Source organism: Solenopsis invicta, chromosome 6 (genome assembly GCF_016802725.1).
Source record: "Solenopsis invicta isolate M01_SB chromosome 6, UNIL_Sinv_3.0, whole genome shotgun sequence".
In the NCBI taxonomy this organism is placed as follows: domain Eukaryota; kingdom Metazoa; phylum Arthropoda; class Insecta; order Hymenoptera; family Formicidae; genus Solenopsis; species Solenopsis invicta.
In genome coordinates this window covers 11,951,985-11,976,543 of record NC_052669.1, presented here as the reverse complement: position 1 = coordinate 11,976,543, position 24,559 = coordinate 11,951,985, and the positions used below count along the sequence as shown (strand labels likewise).

The following is a 24,559-nucleotide window of genomic DNA, read 5'->3' as shown; positions in this document are numbered from 1 at the left end:
ATAAGGCCGAGAACAAGCTATTCTTTAGTTTTTCAAGTTACAATTTATCTTAATCTTGACAACCAAGATACAAGTAGCGGAACATTTCGGACGCACTTGTCCTTCTTCAGCATTAATTTAAATTTCTAATGTCAAATTACTATACTTAAATATAAATCTCTACATGACGTATAATGTTAATTATTGTACGTTATATAAAAATCAGCACAGTTTTATTTGACGCAATGCGAGAACAGACTGAATCCATGGTTCACTGTGAGGCAACGTCTCGATGTTCCGAGTCTCTCTATTGAAATGTAATAATCTAAATGAATAATAGTAATTTAAATAACTAATGCGAATTTAACTGAATGAAAATAATCTAGATAAATAAAATGATTCAAAAATGTAAAAATTTTTAACATAGTCCCAATAATTTAAATAGATCAACAAATACATTAATAATTTAAAAATTCACGAATAGTATATTGCATGGATAAAGTACTATGCTCGGTTGTGTATCTCATACAGAGCTAACTACACGACTGACAATGAGTATGAAGAGAAGAAATAACTACCGAGAATGGTGACACGTATAAGAAAATATTTAAACGGAAGTTGCATCTCATTCTTTTTTGCTCTACGCAACTGCGTATAGATAGGAACAAAAATATTCGTGTTGTTCAAGTTACTCCTGTCAACTCTTATGCTACGTCCTGCGGAGTAACAATTCTTTTCTTTCGGAATCGATGCGGCTAAGCAACCAGAGATTGCAAACAGATAGTCCACTTTAGCTGCGCAAATAAGATAGAATTGTTCGGTTGAGTCAATACGGTTGCTCTACGCTTAATACGTACCGGTTTCACCGGAAGCAAGCATTGAAACACGGACGATTAACCCCCTCGACGGGAAACACCTGTCGTGCAAGAATTAATAGGTAATGATCTCCTAAGGAACCTAACTGATCGGATTAGCCAAATGAAAAACAAATTAGAAGCCAAAATTCTGAGAACGCGTGGGCGATAAGAGATAGTACATCTGGGGATTACAACCCCATAAAAATCATAGGCAGAATCGATTATAAAAAAAAGAGCTCCGGAGCAGATTGGCCATTTTTGCTATTTACTGTTGTCACTCATGATCCATTATTCACTATTCATTCTCTCATACTCCAGTTCGATCCAACGCACATTCCGTGATATTATATGTCCGAGTTTATGACGTTCGGATCCGTATTCATACGTGACATTTAAACTCGACGCGGCGTTGTGAAAATTCAGTCAGCAAGTTTCTTTGCAAGTTGTGAAGATCCTGAGCGCCAACCGTTGACCAGCCGTCCGTCATGCTAAGCCAAACCTGCTCCGCCGAAAGCCAATTCATTCTCACCTCCATAAAATTCTCAACAAATAGTAAGTCTTAGCCATCCGTTATTTTCTTGTATTTCATAAGATTACCTTCTCTCTCGCAAAAATTTTTATTATCAAAATATTTATATACCCATTATTAGTTCACTACCCTTTCCTTTCTTCCTTTTTTATTACTCTTTAATCCCTGCAGGATTCGATCAAGCTCTCTTTCAATTGAATTCGCAACTATTCTTTAATTTCTGCTGGATTCGATCAAACTCTCTTTTGATTGAATTCGCAAGTATTCTTTAATTTCTGCTGGATTCGATCGAGCTCTCTTTCGATTCAATTCGCAACTTTCTGCTGGATTCGATCGAGCTCTCTTTCAATTAAATTCGCAACTAATCTTTAATTTTTGCTGGATTCGATCGAGCTCTCTTTCGATTAAATTCGCAACTTTCTGCTGGATTCGATCAAGCTCTCTTTCGATTGAATTCACAACTATTCTTTAATTTCTGTTGGATTCAATCGAGTTCTCTTTCGATTGAATTCGCAACTTTCTGCTGGATTCCATCGAGCTCTCTTTCAATTGAATTCGCAACTATTCTTTACTTTGATCAAACTTAAAGAATTCCTTCCTTATAATCTAGTTAAAATCCCTTCCTTTTTTTCCCTTTTTGAATAGTTACGATCTAGATTTTATTTTTCTTTATTCAAAAGAGAGAGGAACGTAGCCTTATAAATTTTAAATTCCTTTTAGTGCGTCAATCAAGTCCCTGAACGTAAGTCTCGAAGAGCCATTAGAAACCGTCAGAGTCGTCAAAATAAGAAGGTTCGGAAGCTTGGCGCATCGCTATCTCTCTGCGAAATTAACCAAACCATGAGGAGAAAACACTGTTTCTCCAAGTGTTTCAATTAACATAGAAACCTCCGACGAATCGACCGATTCATATCCACCAGGCCCAAATCCGTCCCCCGAATCATCCTCTCTTTTGCTCTGTCGCTATCTCTCCCCCTCTTACTCCCCTGAATCTCATGTAGAAACTAATCTTGAACAATCCTCAGGAACACCTTCTTTTATTCTTGACTCCCCCGCATTAAAGTTCCCTCAGAAAAACCAACATTCTTTCTCGCCATTTATCCTCCAAGAAATAGAAAAAATCGTAAATGAAATCCCAATAGAACGCATCGAAGAATTAGCCAACGAATTAAAAGAAATCTTCCAAGAACAAAACAAATAAATCTTATTTCTACCTCAATAACCATAAAGATTGTTTAACGGCACGCACGCACGCACGCACACATTTATACAGAGTTTACTCATTAACTTAATTTCAATGTAGCCGATTAAAATTTAAGTTTTATTAATCAAATTTTTTTCATATTAAATTTTCTTTAATCCACCGTAAAGGTTTTATTAATCACTCATATTTATTAAAACAGAAATGTTATTTTTCTTCTTAATCACTTTATATTAATTTTATAATCACTATCAACCGTTGTAATCATTTATTTTTTTACTAACAATAAGTTAAAATAAAATGTAATTTTTTACCTTTAATCATTTTTTTTAAATTTAATTTATTTTAACCACCTCCGATTCCTCGCTCGAAGAAGATTACACTTAGTCCGATCCCGCGTAAAAGCGATTCAATTCGTCTACGCAAAATAAAGACCAGACGAACGCATGAGATCGAATAAGAGTGTCTACGACACACTAACCTGATTCGAGTTTTCGTAATGCTTTCGACTCAATATACACACACACCCTTGAAACACGTGTGCTCGAGACTAGAGGTCTGTTCCATTATGTAAGAAGTTTTCTCAAGTTCTTATTTCTCAAGTTTCATCCGTTGACATAAAACAAGGAGACCTTCTTCTGAGAACTCTGGATGTAACATCATTTAAGTAGAAACAAAAGAGAGTTAAACGTTTTTAATATAATTTTTTGTTAGATATTGCAATATTCCAGATATTTTGCATGACTAACTCTATGTTATTTAGAGTTTCATTGATAAAGTTTTAGTTTTGAGAGATTGGTAGTATCGTTAAACATTAAGTTTAGTTTTCATAATATAGTTCACACACATGCTACTCTCTTTTTATTGTTTCTATTCTGTGGTCACTTCACTTTCGTTCATTCTCTCTTATGTAACGTTGGCATGTGTTTTATAATAAATCTATAACGCAAAATCCACAGGGCTTGTTTATTTCATATACGAGATACTTGCATTGCGTCGCGGGTTCTAACAGGTTATGGACCCAGACTCAAAATAAAACAGCAGAAAAATGTGCAGCGTAGATACAAAGTACGCCATAACCAAACTAAATAATACGAACTTTTTCGTATGGAAGTTCAAGATGCAATTACTCTTGACAAAGGAAGGTGCGTGGAAAACCGTTATAATCCACTGAATCCACTGAATCCTGAAACGGAGGCAGGAAAAAGAAAGATTCTCTTGCATATGCGACCTTCGGATTGAACGTGGAAGATGAGCAGTTAATACTTACTCGAAACGCGAGAACTGCTAAATCTGCATGGGATGCTCTGAAAACGTATCACAAAAAGAATAACGCTAACAGTGTGGTTAGACTAATAAAGCGTCTTATGAGTATGAAATTAAAAGAAAACGCAGATTTGGAAATACACGTCACACACATAGCCGAAGCGTTTCAACAAATGAACGATATCTGTAAGGAACTGAAAACGAAAGATTAGCATGTCGCAGTTCTACTGGATAGTTTACCAGAAAATTATGATATTTTGGTGACAGCGTTAGAGTTAAGAGAAACCAATTTGACAACGGCCGTTGAAGAGCAACGTTTATTAAATGAATGAAATAAACGTAAGGATAAAACTTTTAGTGAAGAAAATGATACGATGGCTTTACGTGTAAGTACAAACGCGTCAATTAAATATCGAGAGAACATCGTATGCTTTTTCTGCAAGAAAAAAGGCAATTTTGAACTTAAGTGTCCGAAGTACAAAAAGTATTTGAAAGATAAGAAAAAAAAGGAAAAGACAAAGGAAAAAACAGTGGCGGCAAGCAACAAGCAAATTTAGTAGAAGTATCGGAGAAAAGCGATTTCCTATTTTTAACTTCAAGAGTTAACCATGGTTGGATAGTCGATTCAGGTGCGACATCACATGTTACATCTAATAAAAGTATGTTTACAGAATTCAACGAGAATCACCAGGAGAATATCTTCGTAGCGAATGGTCAACGAGTAGTAGTTGAGGGAATCGGTACAATACAAATTCATGTAGTAAACAATGACGGAAAAAGGTGATCGATTAAGATTCAAAACATTTTGTATGTACCCTCAATTAATGGAAATTTGTTGTCAGTCCATAAGCTTGTGGCAAATGAGTTTAATGTCAAGTTTGTTCCCACTGAAGATTGTAACATCATGTATCAAGATATACAAATTGCTACAGCAGTTTTACGAGACAACTTATACGTATTGAAGGAAGTTAATGAGGTACTATTGACAAGTGATGGACGTCCGAAGAATTGTATACACCAATGGAACAAATGGTGTGGACATTGTGATTTGGAAATTGTAAAGCGCTTATCTGCAGATGGATATGTCAAAGATGATGACATTGTAAATTGTCCTATTAATGAGACGTGTGATACATGTCAACAAGGCAAAATGACACAAATACCATTTCCAAAAGCGACATAGAAACAATCTAAGGAACTTATGGACTTGGTTCATACAGACGTTTGCGGTCCCATGCAAATAATGACACCATCAAGGGAAAGGTACGTACTAACCTTTATTGATGACCATACTAAATTCTTCGTTGTTTACTTGTTGCAGCATAAATCAGAAATGTTCAATAAATTAAAAAAATATATACATTTGGTCCAGACGATGTTTAATAAACAACCGAAGATAATTCGTTCTAATCGAGGTGGCGAGTATACTGGTAAAGAAGTCGTCAAATATTTAAACAAAAATGGTATACAAATTCAATACACCACAGCATATGGCGTGGCCGAGCGTTAAAATCGAACGCTCATGAAAATAGCACGCTGTATGATAATTGAATCAAAATTAGATAATCGATTCTGGGGAGATGATAATGATGGTGAACTACATTCAAAATCGCTTGTTGTAGAAGTCAGTTCAAGTCACTCCATACGAAGGATGGTTTGGTCAAAAATCAAACATTCGTCATTTCAAGTCATATGGATCAAAGTGCTACGTGTATGTCCATACGGAAAAACATTGAAAATTAGATCAAAAAGCTATTTCGATGATTCTAATCGGCTATGATGATAAATCAAAGGCATATCGATATTATAATCCTTCAACGCAAAAGATAGTCATTAGCAGAGATATGAATTTCATGTTAAAGAGGAGATCTGAAGTTTATACAAAAATGATGTCATCGGATGTAGAACCAACAAATAAACCAGATCAAGACTTAAAAGATCTAGGTGAAGAGAATCATAACGATAAAGAGGATCATAGCAAAGAAGAGGATCTAGACATATTATTCAGACTATGGTGACGACGAAAATACCAACATCGTTCCATTAACACGATCGGAGCAAAGCACAAAACGCATATCACCAAAGCGTCTGATAGATGAAATAAATGTCGTTCACAATAAAGTTAAGAAACCAAAGAACTACAACAAGGCTGTGACTAGTCCAATTAAGGATCAGTGGATTAAAGCAATGCAGGAGGAAATGGCATGTCTAAAAGATAATCAGACATGGGAGCTATTGGAATTATCTCGTAACAGGCAGACAATTGGCTGCAAATGAATTTACAAAGTGAAGCATGGGGCAGATGGCAGTATCCGTTGCTTTAAGGCTCGATTGGTCGCACAAGGTTATTCACAAAAATATGGTGAAGATTATTACCAAGTCTTTGCATCAGTCGTAAAGCATTCAACGTTTCGCTTGTTACTCTCAATAGCAGCAAGAAATAATATGGAGATATATCATATGGATGCTAAGACAGCATTTCTAAATGGAACTATAAATGAAGTGATATACGTAAAGCAACCTCCTGGTAAGCAACGTAACAGAAGCCTTCGTAACAGAAGATCGGTTCAACTCGGTGTGTCGGCTAAAGAAAAGTCTGTATGGTTTAAAACAATCCGCCAGATCCTGGAACCAGACATTACATGCAGCACTTTTATCATCAGAATTTTTGCAATGTGAGGCAGATCCTTGTTTGTATCGCAAGAAATTTAAAAACGATTAGTGTTATATTCTTGTTTATGTCGATGATATTATTGTTGCAAGTAGAAAACACAAACTCATTGCAAAAGTTGAGTCATTAAAGTCAAAATTAAAAATTTAAAATTTAGGTTCAATTAAGGAGTATTTCGGTTTTGAAATTTGTAAAGATGGCAGGCAAAATGTATAATATCAATCAGTCAACATATGTATATTAAGGGGTATCCGGTCAATTGGTCCGGTTGAAAACAATTGATCGAAAACAATTCATCGAAAATCAATTCATCGAACAAACAATTGATCAAAAAAGAATTCGTCGAAAGAAAATTGGTCGAAAAGACAATTGGTAAAAAAAAAAATTGCTCAAAAGGACAATTCATCGAAGGAATAATTGGTCAAAAGGAAAATTGGTCGAAAATACTGTCGAAATTGATAATTATCTATTGGGTGTACAACTTAATTCGGTTCGTTTTTTGCTTAAAAAACGCATTTATTTGAACATTAAAATAAATTAATACCTTATTCAAAGTATTGTTCATCACTAGCCACTACTTTTTTCCATCTTTCTAGCAATTTATGAATTCCGTCGCGGAAGAAGCGTTCATCTTTTGAAGCCAAGAATGAATCAAGCCAATTTTTGATACCCTATTTTGAAATGAAGCGTATTCTAGTCAAAGCGTTTTGCATCGATCGAAACAAATAGTAGTCAAAAGGGGCAAGGTCTGGGCTATAAAACGGGTGAACCAGAACTTCCCATCCGCTATTTTCCAAATAGTTTTTAACCGGAATAGCAACATAAGGCCAAGCGTTGTCATGGTGAAAGATTATGGACTCGTGTCTGGTCGCATATTCTGGACGTTTTTCGGCTATAGCTCATTTTAAACGGATCAATTGTTGCCTGTAGAAGTTTCCCGTGATGGTTTGACCAGGTTTCAGTAGCAGCTCATAGTGGATCACAACCTTCTGATCCCACCAAATACAAAGCATTATCTTAGCATCATGGATATTCGGCTATTTAGAGTTTTAATGATAAAGTTTTAGTTTTGAGAGGTTGGTAGTATTGTTAAATGTTAAGTTCAGGGGGTCAATCACGTAACTTTTTCCCTAAGATGAAAAGATGAAAAGTGAAATTTCTAACCATTGAAGTTAATGGTTAGAAATTTCGGAGTCGCGTTCGAGTCGCCGGAGCAATCGGACGTGTGAGTGTGGCGCAGTCTCGAGTCTCGTGATAGTTCTTGAATATTGAGAGGAATATATCATATACGAAAACGCAAAGAAAGACACTGGTGTTTTTAACTAATTTAAGTAGAGTAACATGTCTCCAGTTCCCCCGCTCGGAAGGGGGAACAAGAGTAGCATGAATATAACAACAGCCAGAGCAAAAAGTGTAGAGCTAAAAGTATCGGGAAAAAGAGCTAAATGGAGCCCTCCGCTGACTAGAACAAAGAGAGCAAATACACTAAAGGAAGGACTCCAGAAAGATTCAATGGAGGAAGAGGAATTATTGGATAAAATGGCCATGGAGATGGGCACGTTCGATGATGTAGAAATAGTGGCAGAAAATATAAAAGAGTCAGAAAGTAATAATGAGTATCAAGACGTAAGTAAGCAGCGCGATTCGACGCCGGTGGAGGCGGAGCCACACAGTTCGAGGGAGAGAGCAAGGGAAACAAATACAGGAGAGATTGCAAGAGTTAGTAATCAAGGACGAGAAATATATTATGTTATAAACGACAATTTGGTGAGAGACAATACACGCACAGATTTATGGAAAGAGGTGAAAGAATTTAATAGTGACAGATTTATAGAATCAGGTAAAGGTATTTATAAAGTTTTTTGTAAGTTCTCAGAGGCAAACATGATGTCAAGTAAAGGTAAAAACTGTTGCATAATTTTAAATTGGTGTAACAAAAATAAGATTACGGTTGAAAATGTTACAATGATAAAATTCAATTTAGCTATCATTACTTTTTATCAGGCAAAAGAGGCAAATTCATTTTTGGATAAACTAAAAAACACTAAAGAAGAAAAATTCGTGGGATATATAGATAAGAAAACTGCTTTTTGCAAGGGAGTAATTTCGGATTGGCCTTATAGTATTCTCGAATTGTGGCATAATATAGTTGAAAAGAACGATATTTTAAGTATAGAGAATATGAGAAAAAGAGTTTGGAATAACGAACTTAAGAAAGCGGAACATAGGTTTACAAACAACTTTATTGTCACAATGAAGGGCAATATAATTAAAGATAGTTTAACAGTGTTTGATAATCTGAAATTTAATTTACGAATACGCCCGTATGTAGAGTCTGTGGTACAGTGTTATAATTGTTTTCGTTATGGTCATATCAAGGCCAGGTGTAGAAATACTACCAGATGTATTATATGTAGCGAAGCAGCTCACGGAGATAATAGGATGTGCGATAGGGCGGTAAAATGCGGAAATTGTGCAGAGGGACATAAATCCACTAATAGAAGGTGCCCAGTCTACAAAATCAATAAAGAGATTAAAGTAGCAATGGGTTACAATAATCTCTCCTATAGTGAGGCAAAAAGAATGATTTATGGAAAGAACAGTAAAAGTGAGTACGATAGATTTAAGAACCCCAGAGCATGGCCAACATTAATTAAACAAAGATATAGACAGTGAACAGGACAACGTTAGGGCAAATAGAGAACTGTATAGTGACAGAACAAAAACACAGGTAGAAAATTTGAATAGGAATTGGAGAGTTAACCGTCCAATATTAGTAAACAAACCAAATTTAGCGGAAATAAGAGAACGGAGCGAATTGAGAAGAAGAAAGATGACATACCAAAATTACTATAAGGATTTTAATAATAGGGAAATGGAAATCACAAAGGAGAAAAGAGGCATAGCTATAAATAATAATAATATTTTTGGTAGTAGTACATCCATTTTTTCACAAGAGGTAGAACCAAGGGAGGAGGAAAATAACATGCTAAATAACTTCCGTTAGTAATTTTTTGTTCCTCAGAAAAATTCAGAAATAATATTTTAGAATGGATATACCAATACACAAGAGAATAAAATATTCAGGATCAACAAGATATGAGGGATAGAGCAGATAATTTAGTAAAGAAACGCTCTTCTCTGGATAGACAGTTGGAGGAAACAAGAAGGAATAGAGAATGTCTAGTTAATAATAGAAAGTTTTTGGCACGATAGGGATTGATTGTAATATAAGAATTAAATGCAAGTGATACATCTGGTAGTGTCTACAGAAATCAGATAGTTAATTGAGAGGTTTACTAATTAATTCAAAAAAGTGACTGTATACAGTATTCGTTTAGTTAATTACAATTCTTTCTGTGGAGTTTCTGTTATGTTTTTTTTGTGTTTTATATTTTTTTTTCAGGTTTTCTTTTGTTTTTTATTTTTGTCTTTTTCAGGTTTGGCGATATACTTATTTATTCATGTATGTATATATGTGTTCACAAATTCAATTATTTATATATTTTAGATCTATCTATTTAAGAAATTATTTAATCATTTATAAACATATATAAGAATTATCTAAATATACACTGGGTTATGTATTTTTTTTTTTGCATATGTATATTTATTTTTTATTAATCCATTTATTTATGCTTGTTAGATCTATTTATTTAAGAAACTATTTAACTATTTATGTGCATATTTATAAGTTTATCTATAACATTAAGTTATTTACTGGCTCGATAGGGCATTTGTTTATTTGTATGTACATACTTCTGTGTTTACGGAAGCATTTATTTATACATTTAAGAAATTATTTAATTATTGAAATATATATATATATATATATATATATTTATAAATGTATTTATATACAATACACACTTGGTTATATATGTGGCGGTACATGTAATTGTTTATGGATTTGAGTATTTATTTATTTGTGCCCAGACCCAGATATATGATAATTGTATTTATTTAATTGTATTTATGTGATAATTGTATGTATTTATTTAATTAAATGTTTGTTCTCTAACAGGGAAAGTAATAATGTCTAAGATACTATTGTGGAATGCAAGAGGTATTAAAAGCAAAAAAGCCGAAATTTTGGTCCTAATTCAGACATATGATATTATTGTATTAACGGAAACCAAATGGTCAAGCAATAAACCACTCTACTTTGCAGGATTTAAAACGGTTAAGTACAACAAGCGTGAGGGTTCCGGAGGTGTGGCAATCTTAGTTAGGAATGATATTGAATTCTCCATTATAAAAACGTGGAAAGTGAGATCAGACAACTTTGACGTGGTCGGTATTAGAGTTAATAATACAGATATAAAATACAACCTGATAGGGGTGTATAGGAGACCGGGAGGTACAGACAGACCCGCAGTGTGGGGTGATTTATTGAAGTTTGAAGAATCTTGGAAAATAGCATAATTGTTGGTGATTTCAATGCTCACCACACACTGTGGAACTGTGAACAAATAGATAACAACGGAGAAGGGTGTTTTGACGCAATGATGAACAAGGATTATATATGTATTAATATAGATACTAAATCGAGAATAAACTATGATAACCAACGAGCCTCTAATTTGGACTTGATTTTTGTGAAAGGAAATTTATCAGGCAATATTAACTATAAACAGCTGGAGGATCTATGGGGCTCGGACCATTTTCCAATCGAATTTTTTTTTAAAGTAGAAGTACAAAAGTATATTAAACATGCGAACAGAGTTACAAACAAAAAAATAAGTTGGACACAATATGAAACTTTAATAGAAGAGGCAAACTGGGAGCGGGCTCTAGATTGTATACAGAATGTAGAGAAGATGGAACAAGAATATGAAAATTTAATTAATACTATGATAAAAGCGGCCAAAATAGCTTCAGGGAAACAACTGAATGATAACAATCGGGGCAAGGACAATTTAACGAGACACCAAGTAAAAAGAAAACAGAAACAGCAGGTCAGGTGGTGGGATAAAGAATGCGAGGAGATACTTAAATTAAGAAAAAGTAAATTAAATAAATGGACTCATTCTCGGGCTATGGTAGATTATATCGAATACAAAAGAGTAAGAGCTCTTTCTAGAAAGACATTCAACAAAAAGAAAAAGGAAAATTTTAACAGGTTCTGTAATAGCATTAATAGATTTACTAGTCTCAGTTACGTTTGGAATACGATGAGAGTTTTTAAAAAGGTCAGAAGTAAAATAAATTGGACAGGATGGGCTACGAAGGATAGGGAAAAAGAAATAATTAAAACCATTGATGATATGACCCCGGCATGGGTACCAAATGAAAATGCGCAGTACTTGGATTTTAATGAAAACGAGGAGTCATCAATGGATAATTTGTTTAGTATGCAAGAACTTGAGCGCGCTCTCAGCATGGCCAAAAAAGATTCAGCCCCGGGAATTGATAGTATTAGTTATCCGATGATTGCTACACTTCCGGAATCAGCTAAAAAAGTACTATTAAAAATATATAATTTCATTTGGACTAGGGCGACTATTCCAAAGGATTGGCAAAAATAACAGGTGTTTTTTATAGATAAAGTAGGCAAAGAGAAGGTCAGACCTTTAGCTCTGTCCTCCTGCGTGGGCAAAGTCATGGAACGCATGGTTAACGAAAGATTTATTTGGTGGATAGAAAAAAACAACAAATTAAATGAATTACAAAACGGGTTCAGAAGAGGTAAATCCTGCACAGAGAACTTGGCTAAAATTTCGGCTGACATAGGGAACACGATTTTGAAGGGAGAGTACGCATTGGGTGCGTTCTTGGACGTATCAGCTACTTACGATAATGTGAATTTTGAGGTGATGTATGGTAAGTTGCGACTAGAAAATTGTCCAAAAAGGATTGCCAATTTTGTTGTTAATTGGTTGCAAACAAGACAAACAGAGTTTGTGATCAATAGTAACAGGACAGTTTGAAGAAATGTAAATAAGGGATTGCCTCAGGGAGCAGTGCTTAGCCCGATATTATATGCGCTGTACACTAACAATATTACAGAGAACATTACAAAGGATATCCACGTATTGCAATTTGCAGATGACATTGCAATGTATAAATGTAGCAACAATAGAGCAAGCAATAGAGTTAGTTTAGAAGCAGCGGTAAATGTAATCGGAGAGAATTTATCGGAGTTGGGTCTCTCACTGGAGCCGAGAAAGACACAACTTGTAGAATTCTCTAAAACAGGATACTACGATAGAGGACTATTTATTAGAGTAAATAATGAAAAAGTGCAGAATCACAACTCAGCAAAATTTTTAGGAATATGGTTAGATAATGACCTTAATTTTAATAAACAAATACAAGAAGTAAGAGGAAAAGTTAGCCGAGCCAATTCGATCCTTAAATATTTAAGTAGTGTCAAAAGGGGGATAGAAGTTAATACGGCGCTTATGTTATATAAGAGTCTGGTGCGATCCACGGTGGACTATGGATGTTTCATATATGCTCCTCGTACTTACAGTGCACAATTAAGGATTGAGAGAGGTCAGTTTTTGGGAGTGCGTACTGCTTTAGGATATAGAAATTCGACTCCCAACAATGTAGTCATTGCTGAGGCGAAATTGACATATTTGATGGATAGATCATTAATATTAGCAAAAAATTTCTGCTTTAAGGTCTATAAATATGGAAGTGAGGAAATAGGCAATAGCTTGGACGGATTGTTGAGAGTCGAAAGATACAGGAGATATAGAAATCCCGCTTTCAATATTAGCATACTTAGTCGGGCGTGGGAATATGTACGTAGACATCGTAATATGATAGGAGAAAGCGAAAGAAAATTTGGGAAATGGATTATGACACAATAAGCGAAAAAATAGAGATAGAACATGGAATGGGAGAGAACTTAAAGTTGCTACCAAAAAATAACAATTTTGATATCCAAAAGGTCAAAGGTTACAACAATATAGATAAAAAGATAATTAACGACATAAAACACAAACACAATCTGGAAGAAGAAACATTATTCATTTACACAGATGGATCAAGGTCAGAGAAATCAATGGCTACCGGGGTGGGTATAGTAATGGAAAATCAAGATGAGGGGTTTTACGTTAGTCTCCCCAAGAAATGTTCTATCTTTACGGCGGAAGCTTTAGCAATAAAAACAGCGTTAGAAATAGCTTACGAAAAAAGAAATAGGTACAAAGACTACGTGATACTAGCAGATTGTAAGTCGGTACTACAGGCTATTAGTAATAATAAAATGTATGTCTATCAGAATAAATACATCTTAGAAATTAAAAAATGGCACTGTAGATTTAAAACAACTATAGGAAAAAGCGTAAAATATGTATGGATTCCTTCACATCGTGGGATTACCGGAAACGAATTGGCGGATCATTTGGCAAAACTGGGCGCAGAGGAAATACCTAACGAAGAAGTAGAGGTCCCTATTTACGATCTCAGGGGGTCGATCATGAAACTTTTTCCCTAGAGCGGAAACGTGAAAAGTGAAAATCTTTACCATTGAAGTTAATGGAGAAATTTTTCACTTTTCACGTTTCCGCCTTAAGGAAAAAGTTTCATGATCGACCTCCAAAACATATACGAAAAAAGAAGAGTGGGAAAATACCATTATTACTAACAATCGACTTTTTCAAACAAAAGGAGTCCATTATTTCGAAAACTTTTATAGGATAGAGGAAAAAAAACCGTGGTTCCATGAGTTAAGGGTAGAAAGATATTTCATTACATTTATAAATAGAGTAAGGGCTAATCATTATAATTTGAATGCCTCTTTGGCAAGGAAAGGATATGTCGAAAACAGTAGATGCGAATGCGGCTATGCATTCGAGAATATTGATCACTTAATATGGCGCTGCAGTCGCTACGATGAACAAAGAATGGAAATGGGCGAGATATTGCACCGTGAGAACATGGATGGAGTGGAGAGCGTGGTAGAACTGATTCAACAGGAGAATTGGAAAAAAATTGGAGTACTGTTCGATTTTGTGAAGAAGACGGGTAGAATCGTGTAGCGTTGCGTGACCGAGCGCTATCACGACCGAGGCTCGAGAGCGAGTAAAGTCACACTTACCACACGTCATATAACCTATCTCTGTGAGGGTTCAAGACGTAAATTAAAAAAAAAAATGGTTAGAAATTTCTCTTGTGTAACGTTGACATGTATTTTATAATAAATCTATAATTTTAACGCAAAATTCATAGGGCTTGTTTATTTAATGCATGAGATACTTGCATTGCGTCGCGGATTCTAACATATTTGACATTATGATTTGAGAAAATATTGTAACGGAGACAAACCGGTACGCAGCAAAAATAATAAATAAAAATAAAAGACTAAAATTCGATGAAACTTGGGTTCTTGTAGATTGTGATGAAATAAAAGTATATTTTGCATTATATATAATAATGGCTCAAATTAAAAGACCAACAATTCAAATGGTCTATGAGAGTCGTTATAAAAACGCCAATATTCAGAAAAACGATACTATTGAAAAAATTTTTGCAAATAAGTAGATATTTGCATTTTGCAAATAACGATACAATTAAAAATACAGATACATTACGTAAAATAAAACCTGTGAGAAATTTTTTTAATCAAAAATTTAAAAAAGTGTATATAATGAAAGAGGACATTACCATCAATGAATCGCTAATGAAATTTAAGGGACGCATATCTTGTAAACAATTTAATCTGTCAAAAAGGGTGAGATTCAGTAAAAATTCATAAAATTTTATAAATTGTGTAAGTCAGTATCGGATTATTATTGGATTGTCGGAAAAGTCATGCGCATTTTTGCAATAGAGGGCTCTAGTTTATTTTTAAAAGTATTAGAGTCATTCGCATCTATGTTATTATTAAGACATTTGACAGTTTACAGTTTAAAGGGAAAAACGCGCGTCAAGCTTGTGAAAAGTTGCATAAAGTTTATGGTAACAATGCTATACAAGAACGTCAATAAAACTAATGCCGTTGGGACAGTAAGTTCTAATAGAAAGAATATGCCGAGAGATTTTGTTAAAGCAAAATTTAAAAAAAGAGAATGTATTATACAATAAGAAACTGTAATGGTATATTAACATTAAAATGAAAAAATAAACGAAAAGTTTATATTATTTCTACAAAGCACAAAACTGCAGAAATTACTGAACAGGGCAAAAGTCAATTTAATCCTATTTCAAAACCAAAATGTGTTATTGAGTACAACAAAGAAATGATTGGAATTGATTGCTAAGATCAAATGTTAGCGTGCTTCCTTAGAGAGTTATGAGAAAATATACGAAAGGATGCCAAAAATTTTCTTTTACGTATTTGACATGGCACTTTTTAACTTGTACATTTTGTTCAAAAAAACAATTACAAGAAAAAAAAACAGAGTTAAACTGAATATAGAATTGAAATGGTCGAATCATTACTAAAACATGTAGCGTTGCCAGACTATAAAGAACAAAAGCGATTATCAAACGGAGATTTACCACTGAGACTGCACGCGCAATATTGAGATCATTTTTTCCAAGCATATAGAACCAATATCATCAAAGTAAAAGCCATCAATAGCTTGTAAAGTTTGTACAAAACATAAGAGGCGTAGTGAAACAACATGGCTGTGCAAAAGATGTCAAGTTGCGTTACATGTACATATCTACCAAAATGCTTTGAAAGATACTATACGATTGAAGATTATTTCTTTTTCCTTTAAGTTTTTGCAAAACGTTAATAATTTAAAATAAACATGTATTAAAAAAATTAAAATAAAATGCTATTGATTCATTATCCACTTCCAAATAAATCATTCTTGTTCACTGTTAAATCGTTCGTATTATTTTTCAAACTTCTTACAAAATTAAATCAGTTGTACCTTACACATGTACATATTTATATATCATAAGACGTGTGTGATTGGTACAACTTAGAGCACTTGGCTAAACTATTAAATGACTCGACGCGTGACCGACCTTGCTGTTTATGGATCGCGCTGACGGAACTTAAATCGTAGGATAAAGAGTTAATACAGTTTTCTTGGATAAAGTACTTTTTTAATTGAATGGTTTCATCAACAGATACAATTGCAGATACTGGTCTGACAATCTTCATTGGATGCTTGAAGATCACACGCAATACCTTTAAAAGTTGAATATCTGAACAGGTGTGTTAAATAACACAATAACTAATTTAGTTTTTATGGATGAAAAATGGATTTAAACGTTGCAAAGTATGAGGATATACTGAGAAATAAAATAATTCCAACAATCAGGCAGATTGTAGGAGATAACTTTGCTCATACGTGATTTTAGCAAGACGGTGCTGGACTGCATTATGATAGAGCTAAGCAAAATTTTTTAGGCAACAAATTTTCCAACCGATAAATTTGAAGGGAAAAGAAGAGATTGAGTGGCCACCATGGCCTGATTTATCACCATTTGACTACATTTTGTGGAGGTACCTAAAAAGCAAAGTGTATGTAACATAATCCAGAAATATAGAGAAACTTCAAAAGATTATTGAAGAAGATGAACTCATTAATCTAGAATTCATTAATGCCGTATCCAGCTTTTACAATCAAATAGCTCATTGTCAGACAATAAATGGTGCACAGTTCAAATATTTATTAAAAAATATTGCCTTAATTGTCTGTATCATCAACCGATTTTGCCTTGGATCGTTATTTGAAGTCCCTAAATAGCTCAAAATACACATACACATGCATTGAATAAATATTGAATTACAATTAAATAGATAAATGTTTACAAAACCAACGCTAAATGATCTCACACATTGATGTTAATCTTCCACGAGATCAGATTCAACTTTTTTAGCGATCATTATTTATTAAAAATTATTAACAAAACAATTATTAACAAAATAAATAGAACAAATCTGACAGAAAAATGTGTCTTTCTGCTCCAGAAACCGAAATATTAAAGTTGACGACTATTCAAGTAAGAAACCTATTCATACCAATAAAATGCAAAGATCTGAGTATGTCCTACGGCTACATGCGCATGTATTTTAGTTACTTTTTGCTAGAATGCATAAAACACTGCCATTTTTTTTATAGAAATTGATTTTCGATGGAATTTTTTAAAACTTTGATATTATAACTTTTGGCATTCTTAACAAATATCTTCATAAGCACAACCTCCAAAAATCAATTTTTCGCCCAGTAGGTAAAGATCAATAAATAAGCCTAATAACAACGGGCTACAAGGTGTCTTAAAAGTTTTTGAAACGGCAAAATATCTCAGAACTAAAGCATTTTTGAGAAATAAGTTTTAGACAAAAGTTGTAGGATTAAAGAAATCTATTTACCGATCTTATTAGTTTGATCTTGGATGGCGTCGTCAAGGTGAACAAAGTCACATCGATTTTTCTGAAGCATTTTTATTTTTATTTTTAATTCCATAATTTAAAAGCTAATGTGAAAAGCTTTTTAAAACACTGTAATGATGTCAATCATTTGGAGCTGGTTGTCAAAAAGTAACTATTTACCTAATAATGTACCTGAATGTTGAATTACAATGTCTGCAAGACCTTCATCAGATATTCAATGAACGTTAGACGTTTTTACAGAGACAAGTTTTTTTACTTCATCTATTAATCAATCACATTATGTGCAAATGCAATTTTGCTCTGTAAAAGCGGTATTTGTGCACAATGCAATTAATTAGTCGATAAAATAAAAAAACTCGCCTAATGTTTTCAATATTTAATCTCCGTTTTGAAACGTTGATTCAACACTTGTGTGTTATACTGATAAACAGTCAAAAAATTTAAAATAAATTAAAAAGAGCTATATTAATTATAAAATTATTCTTATAAAATCAAAAATCAAACATGATCAAATTATATTGTGTGTAAAGACTAGAGAATCTCCTCAAATTGAATAGAAAATATCTCACCTGGCTTCGTAAACTCCACAGTTTTACAGTTTTGTCCCTGCCACCGCTCATAAAACTATTTTCATTGTCCAATACGTAAAGACATCTTACGCTATTTGTATGTCCGTTAAAAGTCTGGAGTTTTATCTGCTTTATATTAAATATCGCATTTTTCTCTGGTCTCCCTATCTCATGTTCCCAATAAGCCAGCCAATTACCGCGCAGTTGTCTACCAGCGGACAACGGACAAGTTGTTTCGCGACTCATGACACTCGTTTCCGTCGCCGATTGAGATCTTGCGTCATCTTTCTGTATCTCAAATCTATTTCCTATTACAGATATGTTCCCGAAACTACAAACAGCTTTATCAACTGATTCAACATCCTCCACGTCGTAATCCACAGACGTGTTGTATTTATCTTTAATAATGAGACATAAAAATGAATATATTATTTATATATCATTTCCCTGATAAAAAATTTTTCTCAATGTAATTTCAATGAAATTTTAAGAACATTTTGTTGAATTTTACATTCATTGTGAAACATTTTAATGTTTTAAAGTGATTTTATCAAAATTTCATTAAAAATACACAAGTTTCAGTAAATGCTATTAATTTGTCATTCTGGAGTAATTTGCAATTTTTTGTTGCAATTTAAAACATTTATTATAATTTCAATAAAAAACCCGCACAATTCTTATGGAAATTGAGTGAAATTTGCATAAAATTTAATATGTTATACATCTTGTTATCCTAATGAAAAATCTCCACAGACACAATCCCCAATAATTGAGCGTTTGACCTCTACGACAAACAACAAAATGTGCAATATTAAATTTCAGCCAATTCCACTTAAAGATTGTCGGGATTCTTTCTTTATTTTTTCATTAAATAGTATTAATAATTATATAAATTTTATAAATAATTCGATAAATTTTTATAAATGAATTAAATTCTCATTAAAATTTCATCTCTTTTATCATTATAAAAACCAAAAAAATTTTCAACAAAATATAATTTTATTGTATATTCCTTGAAATTTCATCAAAATTTCATTAAACTTTTTCTACCAAAAATTGTAATGGCTGATAATTGAAGAATGCAAATTTTATGAAACATTTACCGTTATTTATGGAGGTAGCTTTTATTCCTTGTTCATAATCGTGACAAAATTTTTGTATATGCTCGTGATTTTTAAGAATATGCTCCATCATTTCAGTATCAATACATCTGTAAAATAACATATATGCCTTATGAGCGAACTCAGTAGTGAACACAGATCGTAGTTCTTCAAATGCCTGTAAATAAAAAAAGTAATGTTAAAAAAAGAATGAGTTTTTGTATCATATACATTTATATTCAAGCCATCTAAAAGAGAAAACAGGAATAAACTATTCAATTTTACTCTATTTCTTTGTAAATTTGGCACGTCGCTATTTTCTACGATTGGAGGAGAACATGAATCTGCAATATCCGTATCAAATTTGTTCCATACACAAGTTCCATCATTAGCAGATTCTTCAATTGCAGCCTTTGTCCTATAAAAGAGAAAAAATAACATACTGTTACTGCATATCATTAATTTATTATTAAGGCAGATTTGTATTTTGTTATGCTTAGAAAGTTTTTAAGAATCTTTTTTTTTTAAAGAATAAATATTTGTAAAAAATTTACTTTATTATTGTTTAAAGATTGATTCTTTATTTTTTTTAAATAAAAATATGAATAAGAACTAGAATTTTTTATTATTCTTAATAAATAAATGGCATCTATTTTAAATAAAAAATGAAATTGTTATGATAATTCTAATTCCTTCGATACCTGCAAGTGTTCTGATTAAAATGATATTTGTTCATATTTTTATTTTAAATAAAGAAGATTAATCTTTAAATTGGTTTATTACTAATATGAGGATCTATTATTCATGTTTTATTTAAAAAAAGGAAATCAATCCTCAAACAATAAAAAATAAAAGGCAAAAAAGTTTTTTGAAAAATATTCACACACTTTCTAACAAAATTCTTAAAAATCTTCTAAAAAATCAGCGTGACAAAATAAAAAAATATCTTTAACGATGTATAATTAAATCACATGTTCATATCTTCACATTACCGTACGAAATGTTCACCAATTGCGCCTGCTTTTTGCCCAAAATTATTCGACGGAATTCCGCCATCTGAATTTTCATTAAAAGTTTTCTCAAAGGCCAGAAAAAAACGTTGAATTGGTACTGTCATATGATTCTTAGTGATCACACTGCCAAGCCGTAAACTGAGAGTGAACATCGCTTCCAAGCATTTTTCAGCCAAGGCAATGCGAGCAAGCGTTCCATTTGGAAATGTAAATCTCGCAGTTGATAATATGCGCACCGTGGGATGCAATATAGATTTAACAATCAGCTCCTATATTCATACATAGACAAATAAACTGTTGTAAATTTTTTTCGTTATATCTTTGATGAAAAAAATTTACATATTTTATAATATCTTTAAGGATTTTTTGAATTTTGTAATTATAATAACTTCCAAAAAAAGTACTTTAAATTTTAGAATATACTTATATATATTCTTTTTCTATAATTATAGCTTATACAACATATAAAATTGCAGAAATATTTTGTCGTAATGTTACACCATTACAAAATATTACAAAAAGTTGTTGCAACATTGCTGTAACATTAGAAGATATTTGTATAATATAGAACTAATTATTTTAATATTTTCATATTACAAACATATTGCAATTGTGTGTTATTGTACAAAAAAATTGGTAATAACTTTCTAAAGCGGCACTCTTTTATTTTTTGGAAACTAAATATTGTACTTTATTAATAGTGATAAAAACTACTTAGATAATGAACCTTGAGATAATTAACAACATCCGGCGACTACTGATTTCACATTGTAGGGTCTGGAAGACCCTCTTCAACTCTGAAAACTTCGGCTCAATATTTTTCAACAAATTTTGTCTTTAATGAAAGTTTAGAGTCCTAAAATTGTAATTGCACAATCGACATTGCTAAAAAATAATTTATTGTAAAATTATTAAGAAAAAATCATTAAGTAAAAATAAAAAAATTATCAAAGATCTATTTCTTTAAAATATCATATCTTCGTAACAAAAAACTTTTAAGGACTTTACTTTGGTGTTTTAAAACTAAAAAGTAATACTTTAAAAAAAATTATTATATTGTAATTTCTTTTAAAAAGTATAATTATGAAACAAAAAGAAAATAATGCATTTTTATGATTAACTCAAAGTGTCTAAAATTGAAAATTGATGTGTTTCATGTGATATATTTTATTTTTCTTTGTAAAAAAGAATATATTTTTGCTCTGTGGTGCTCATACCTGTTTTCTCTACTGTGCCCGTTACACTATCCCCTATGCGCGCAAAGACGCACCATTCTAAATTTGAACAGAGTATATGCGAGTAACATACACGAACAAATCTATTCGGACATGTTTTGTTCGGGAAAGTTTTATACAGGATTACCAAAAAAAGTTACACATTATATGAATAATCATAATCAAATTTTTACATGCTGAATTGTAGTTGACCAATAAAGTTGGTTAACCATAGCAATCGAAAGGAGAAAGTTTGAACTTTCTTACCCCTTGTTCGAACATTTAAACCTTCTTCTTCATTCCGTCTTCGCAAAATAAATAATTAAAAATTCGTACGTAATTTTTTTTCTATATTAAAATCTGCTGAAAACAAATTCTTACAAAAATAAAATTTGCACGATTGTCTCTTGCAAATTACTTAGTTTTTTAACAATAGTGAGTATATTAGATTATTGTACATATTTGTAATTCCATAAAACTGTTTTGTTTATATTTTTTTCTTTCACATTTATTGTTAAAATTTCCACTTTTAGAAATATTGAAATATAATGTTGCAGCAATATTACAATATATAGGGTGCGTCACCAAAATTTGGGATAAATTTCAATTTAAATTTTCCGCTATATTGTGCCTCTGTCAAATCGTTGTAGGCATCCAAAAAAATCCCGATGCTTTTATAATAGTAAACAGTCGTATTCTCAAAACTCCGCGAATAAGAGGCGGAGTATATTCGAAAAGCCGCGATCACCAAAGGCATTCGCGCTGGACGCTCAACGGAAATAATTCAGATTTTAAATACCCGAGATCAACCATTTATGACGTTGTGGCAAGATATGCGGCTTCAGAACAGTCTAACCAAAGCTCCAATATATCAGCGAGGAAAAGTCACTCAAGGAAAAGAATGCATCGCCAGAATCCACGCAGTCATCGAAAGTGAATATTTCTTTAAAAAAGGGAAAATTGTCACAAAGAAGTGTATTTGCGCGTATTGTGCGCAATGAGTATAGTGAAGCCGTAGATGGAAACTGTAGCGTCTGAGAGGGCACATGTTTTTCAGCAGAATAGTGCACCGGCTCACACAAGCCATTTGGTTTAAAATTGGCTCTCAAACTACGTCGATATGTTTTGATCCAAGGAATTCTGGTCTCCTAACAGCCCAGATTTGAATCCTTTGGATTACTATAATACATATCGTAGTTAATAAGGTCACCAACAAGACTCGGCATCCGAATGTGACGTCATTAAGGACTGCGATTGATGCAGCATTCGTCGACAGCACTACATTACGTGCACGCTACATATCGTGCATGCGGACGCTTCAAATTGACAAAGAGAGTCTGCGACAATGATCTCACCAATTTTAATAAAATTTCATGGATGTTTAGTATTCACTCACATCTTTACTGTAGTAAAGCCATTCGTTGCGAAAATTAGGCATTCTCAAGAAAATAACGATTAAATATTTTCAGTATCTGTATAGTACAGAAGACTGAATGTCAAGTTGGCGACGTAGTGTAGGGCGTTAAGACGTTGACTAGTACGTGTGAGGTTCAATCCCCGCGGATAAGATTTTTTTATTGATATATATTTTTAAATTGTTATGTATAATTTTTAAACCGTTTTTAATATAAAATATTATTTAAAAAAGTCAAGAAATTTAAAAATGCTCTTCTATTAAAAAAGGGGGTTAGACTGTTACCGGCTAAAACCCCATGATGGTCCAGTCTACAAGAACGAGGAGGGCGCCCCGGGATCGCCAGCATTTCAACCAACAGGCGCTCCACATGGGAGTTACATGGGATGGAAGCAGACGACTCCGCGTTTGCCCCCTGCAGGGAAGGGGGAAGGAGGGGGCATGAGACACACCCAATTCCTTTCCAACTCAGAGGGTTACTGAATCCGGGCATGTTCCCGGGCTTTTCTCCCTCACTTCTTTTTACACGAGAGAGAAGCATTCGGCGTTGTCTCCCTCTCTCTCTCTCCGCGGTCTTCTTCCGCAAGATGTCTTCGCAAAAAAAGAGCACCGCTCCCCATTCCCTCCCCTTGGAGAGCATGGCCTTGACCATGCTCCCCAGGGAGAAGGCCGCCTCTTTCATATCCAGGGCCCAAAGTAGATCCCGGCGGGCATCCTCCCACGTTGGACACTCCAGCAGGATGTGTCGAGTTCATCCAAGCCCCACAATGATGACATCTCAATGGGTTTCCTTTCAATTCTGTGCAGGTACTCACCGAAGCACTCATGCTCGGTGAGTACCTGCACCAACCTGTACGATAGGAGTCCGAAGCACCGCCGCACAGTGGTCCAGAATCAGAAAACATTGTTCAAAATAGTCTACAGGTCGTATTTCTTAACCAATTTCAAACATTTTTTTTAGAAATACTCAGAAATAAATTCTAAAGAGAACTATCTTAGCCGATTTTGGAATTTCTTTGTGTTTATGCAAAAATATTTAAATAAATAAAGTGATCAATTATTAGGTTGTTCAGAAAGTAATTTCGTTTCTTTTTATGAAAATAAAAGAGGCGATTTTCTTATAGTGAATAAATATTTTATTGAATTATATATTGTCCATTCTGGTCCAATACCTTTTGCCATCATTCTGGTAATAGCATAATTCCACGCTCATAAAACTTTTGTTCTTTGCTAGCAAAAAACAGATCTAAATAATTTTTTACTTCCTCATTTGAAGTAAAGGTTTTACCGTCTAAAAAATTTTGTAGACACCGGAACAAATAATAATCAGGAGATACCAGATCTGGAGAATATGGTGCGTGTGGCAGTATATCCCATCCAAGTTGTAAAAACTTTTGATAACTTACTAAACTTGTATGAGATATCGCATTATCTT

The 24,559-nt window shown here is 33.3% G+C and overlaps 1 protein-coding gene across 8 annotated transcripts in view; it reads right to left on the bottom strand.

Annotated features, from left to right (window-relative positions):
• Positions 1–24,559, bottom strand: part of LOC105197099 (WD repeat-containing protein 81) — a 374,845-nt gene that overhangs the window by 90,663 nt on the left and 259,623 nt on the right. For 7 of the 8 annotated variants that reach the window (XM_039450912.1, XM_039450914.1, XM_039450907.1 and 4 more), the window contains 4 exons: positions 20,476–20,765; positions 19,769–19,901; positions 19,487–19,661; positions 18,384–18,781 (listed from right to left, as the gene is read on the bottom strand). In XM_039450912.1, coding sequence (XP_039306846.1) covers positions 18,384–18,781; positions 19,487–19,661; positions 19,769–19,901; positions 20,476–20,765 — 996 coding nt within the window. Of the gene's footprint in view, positions 1–17,849; positions 18,235–18,383; positions 18,782–19,486; positions 19,662–19,768; positions 19,902–20,475; positions 20,766–24,559 lie in introns of those variants that run through there. The other variant, XM_039450915.1, reaches the window with a different exon arrangement.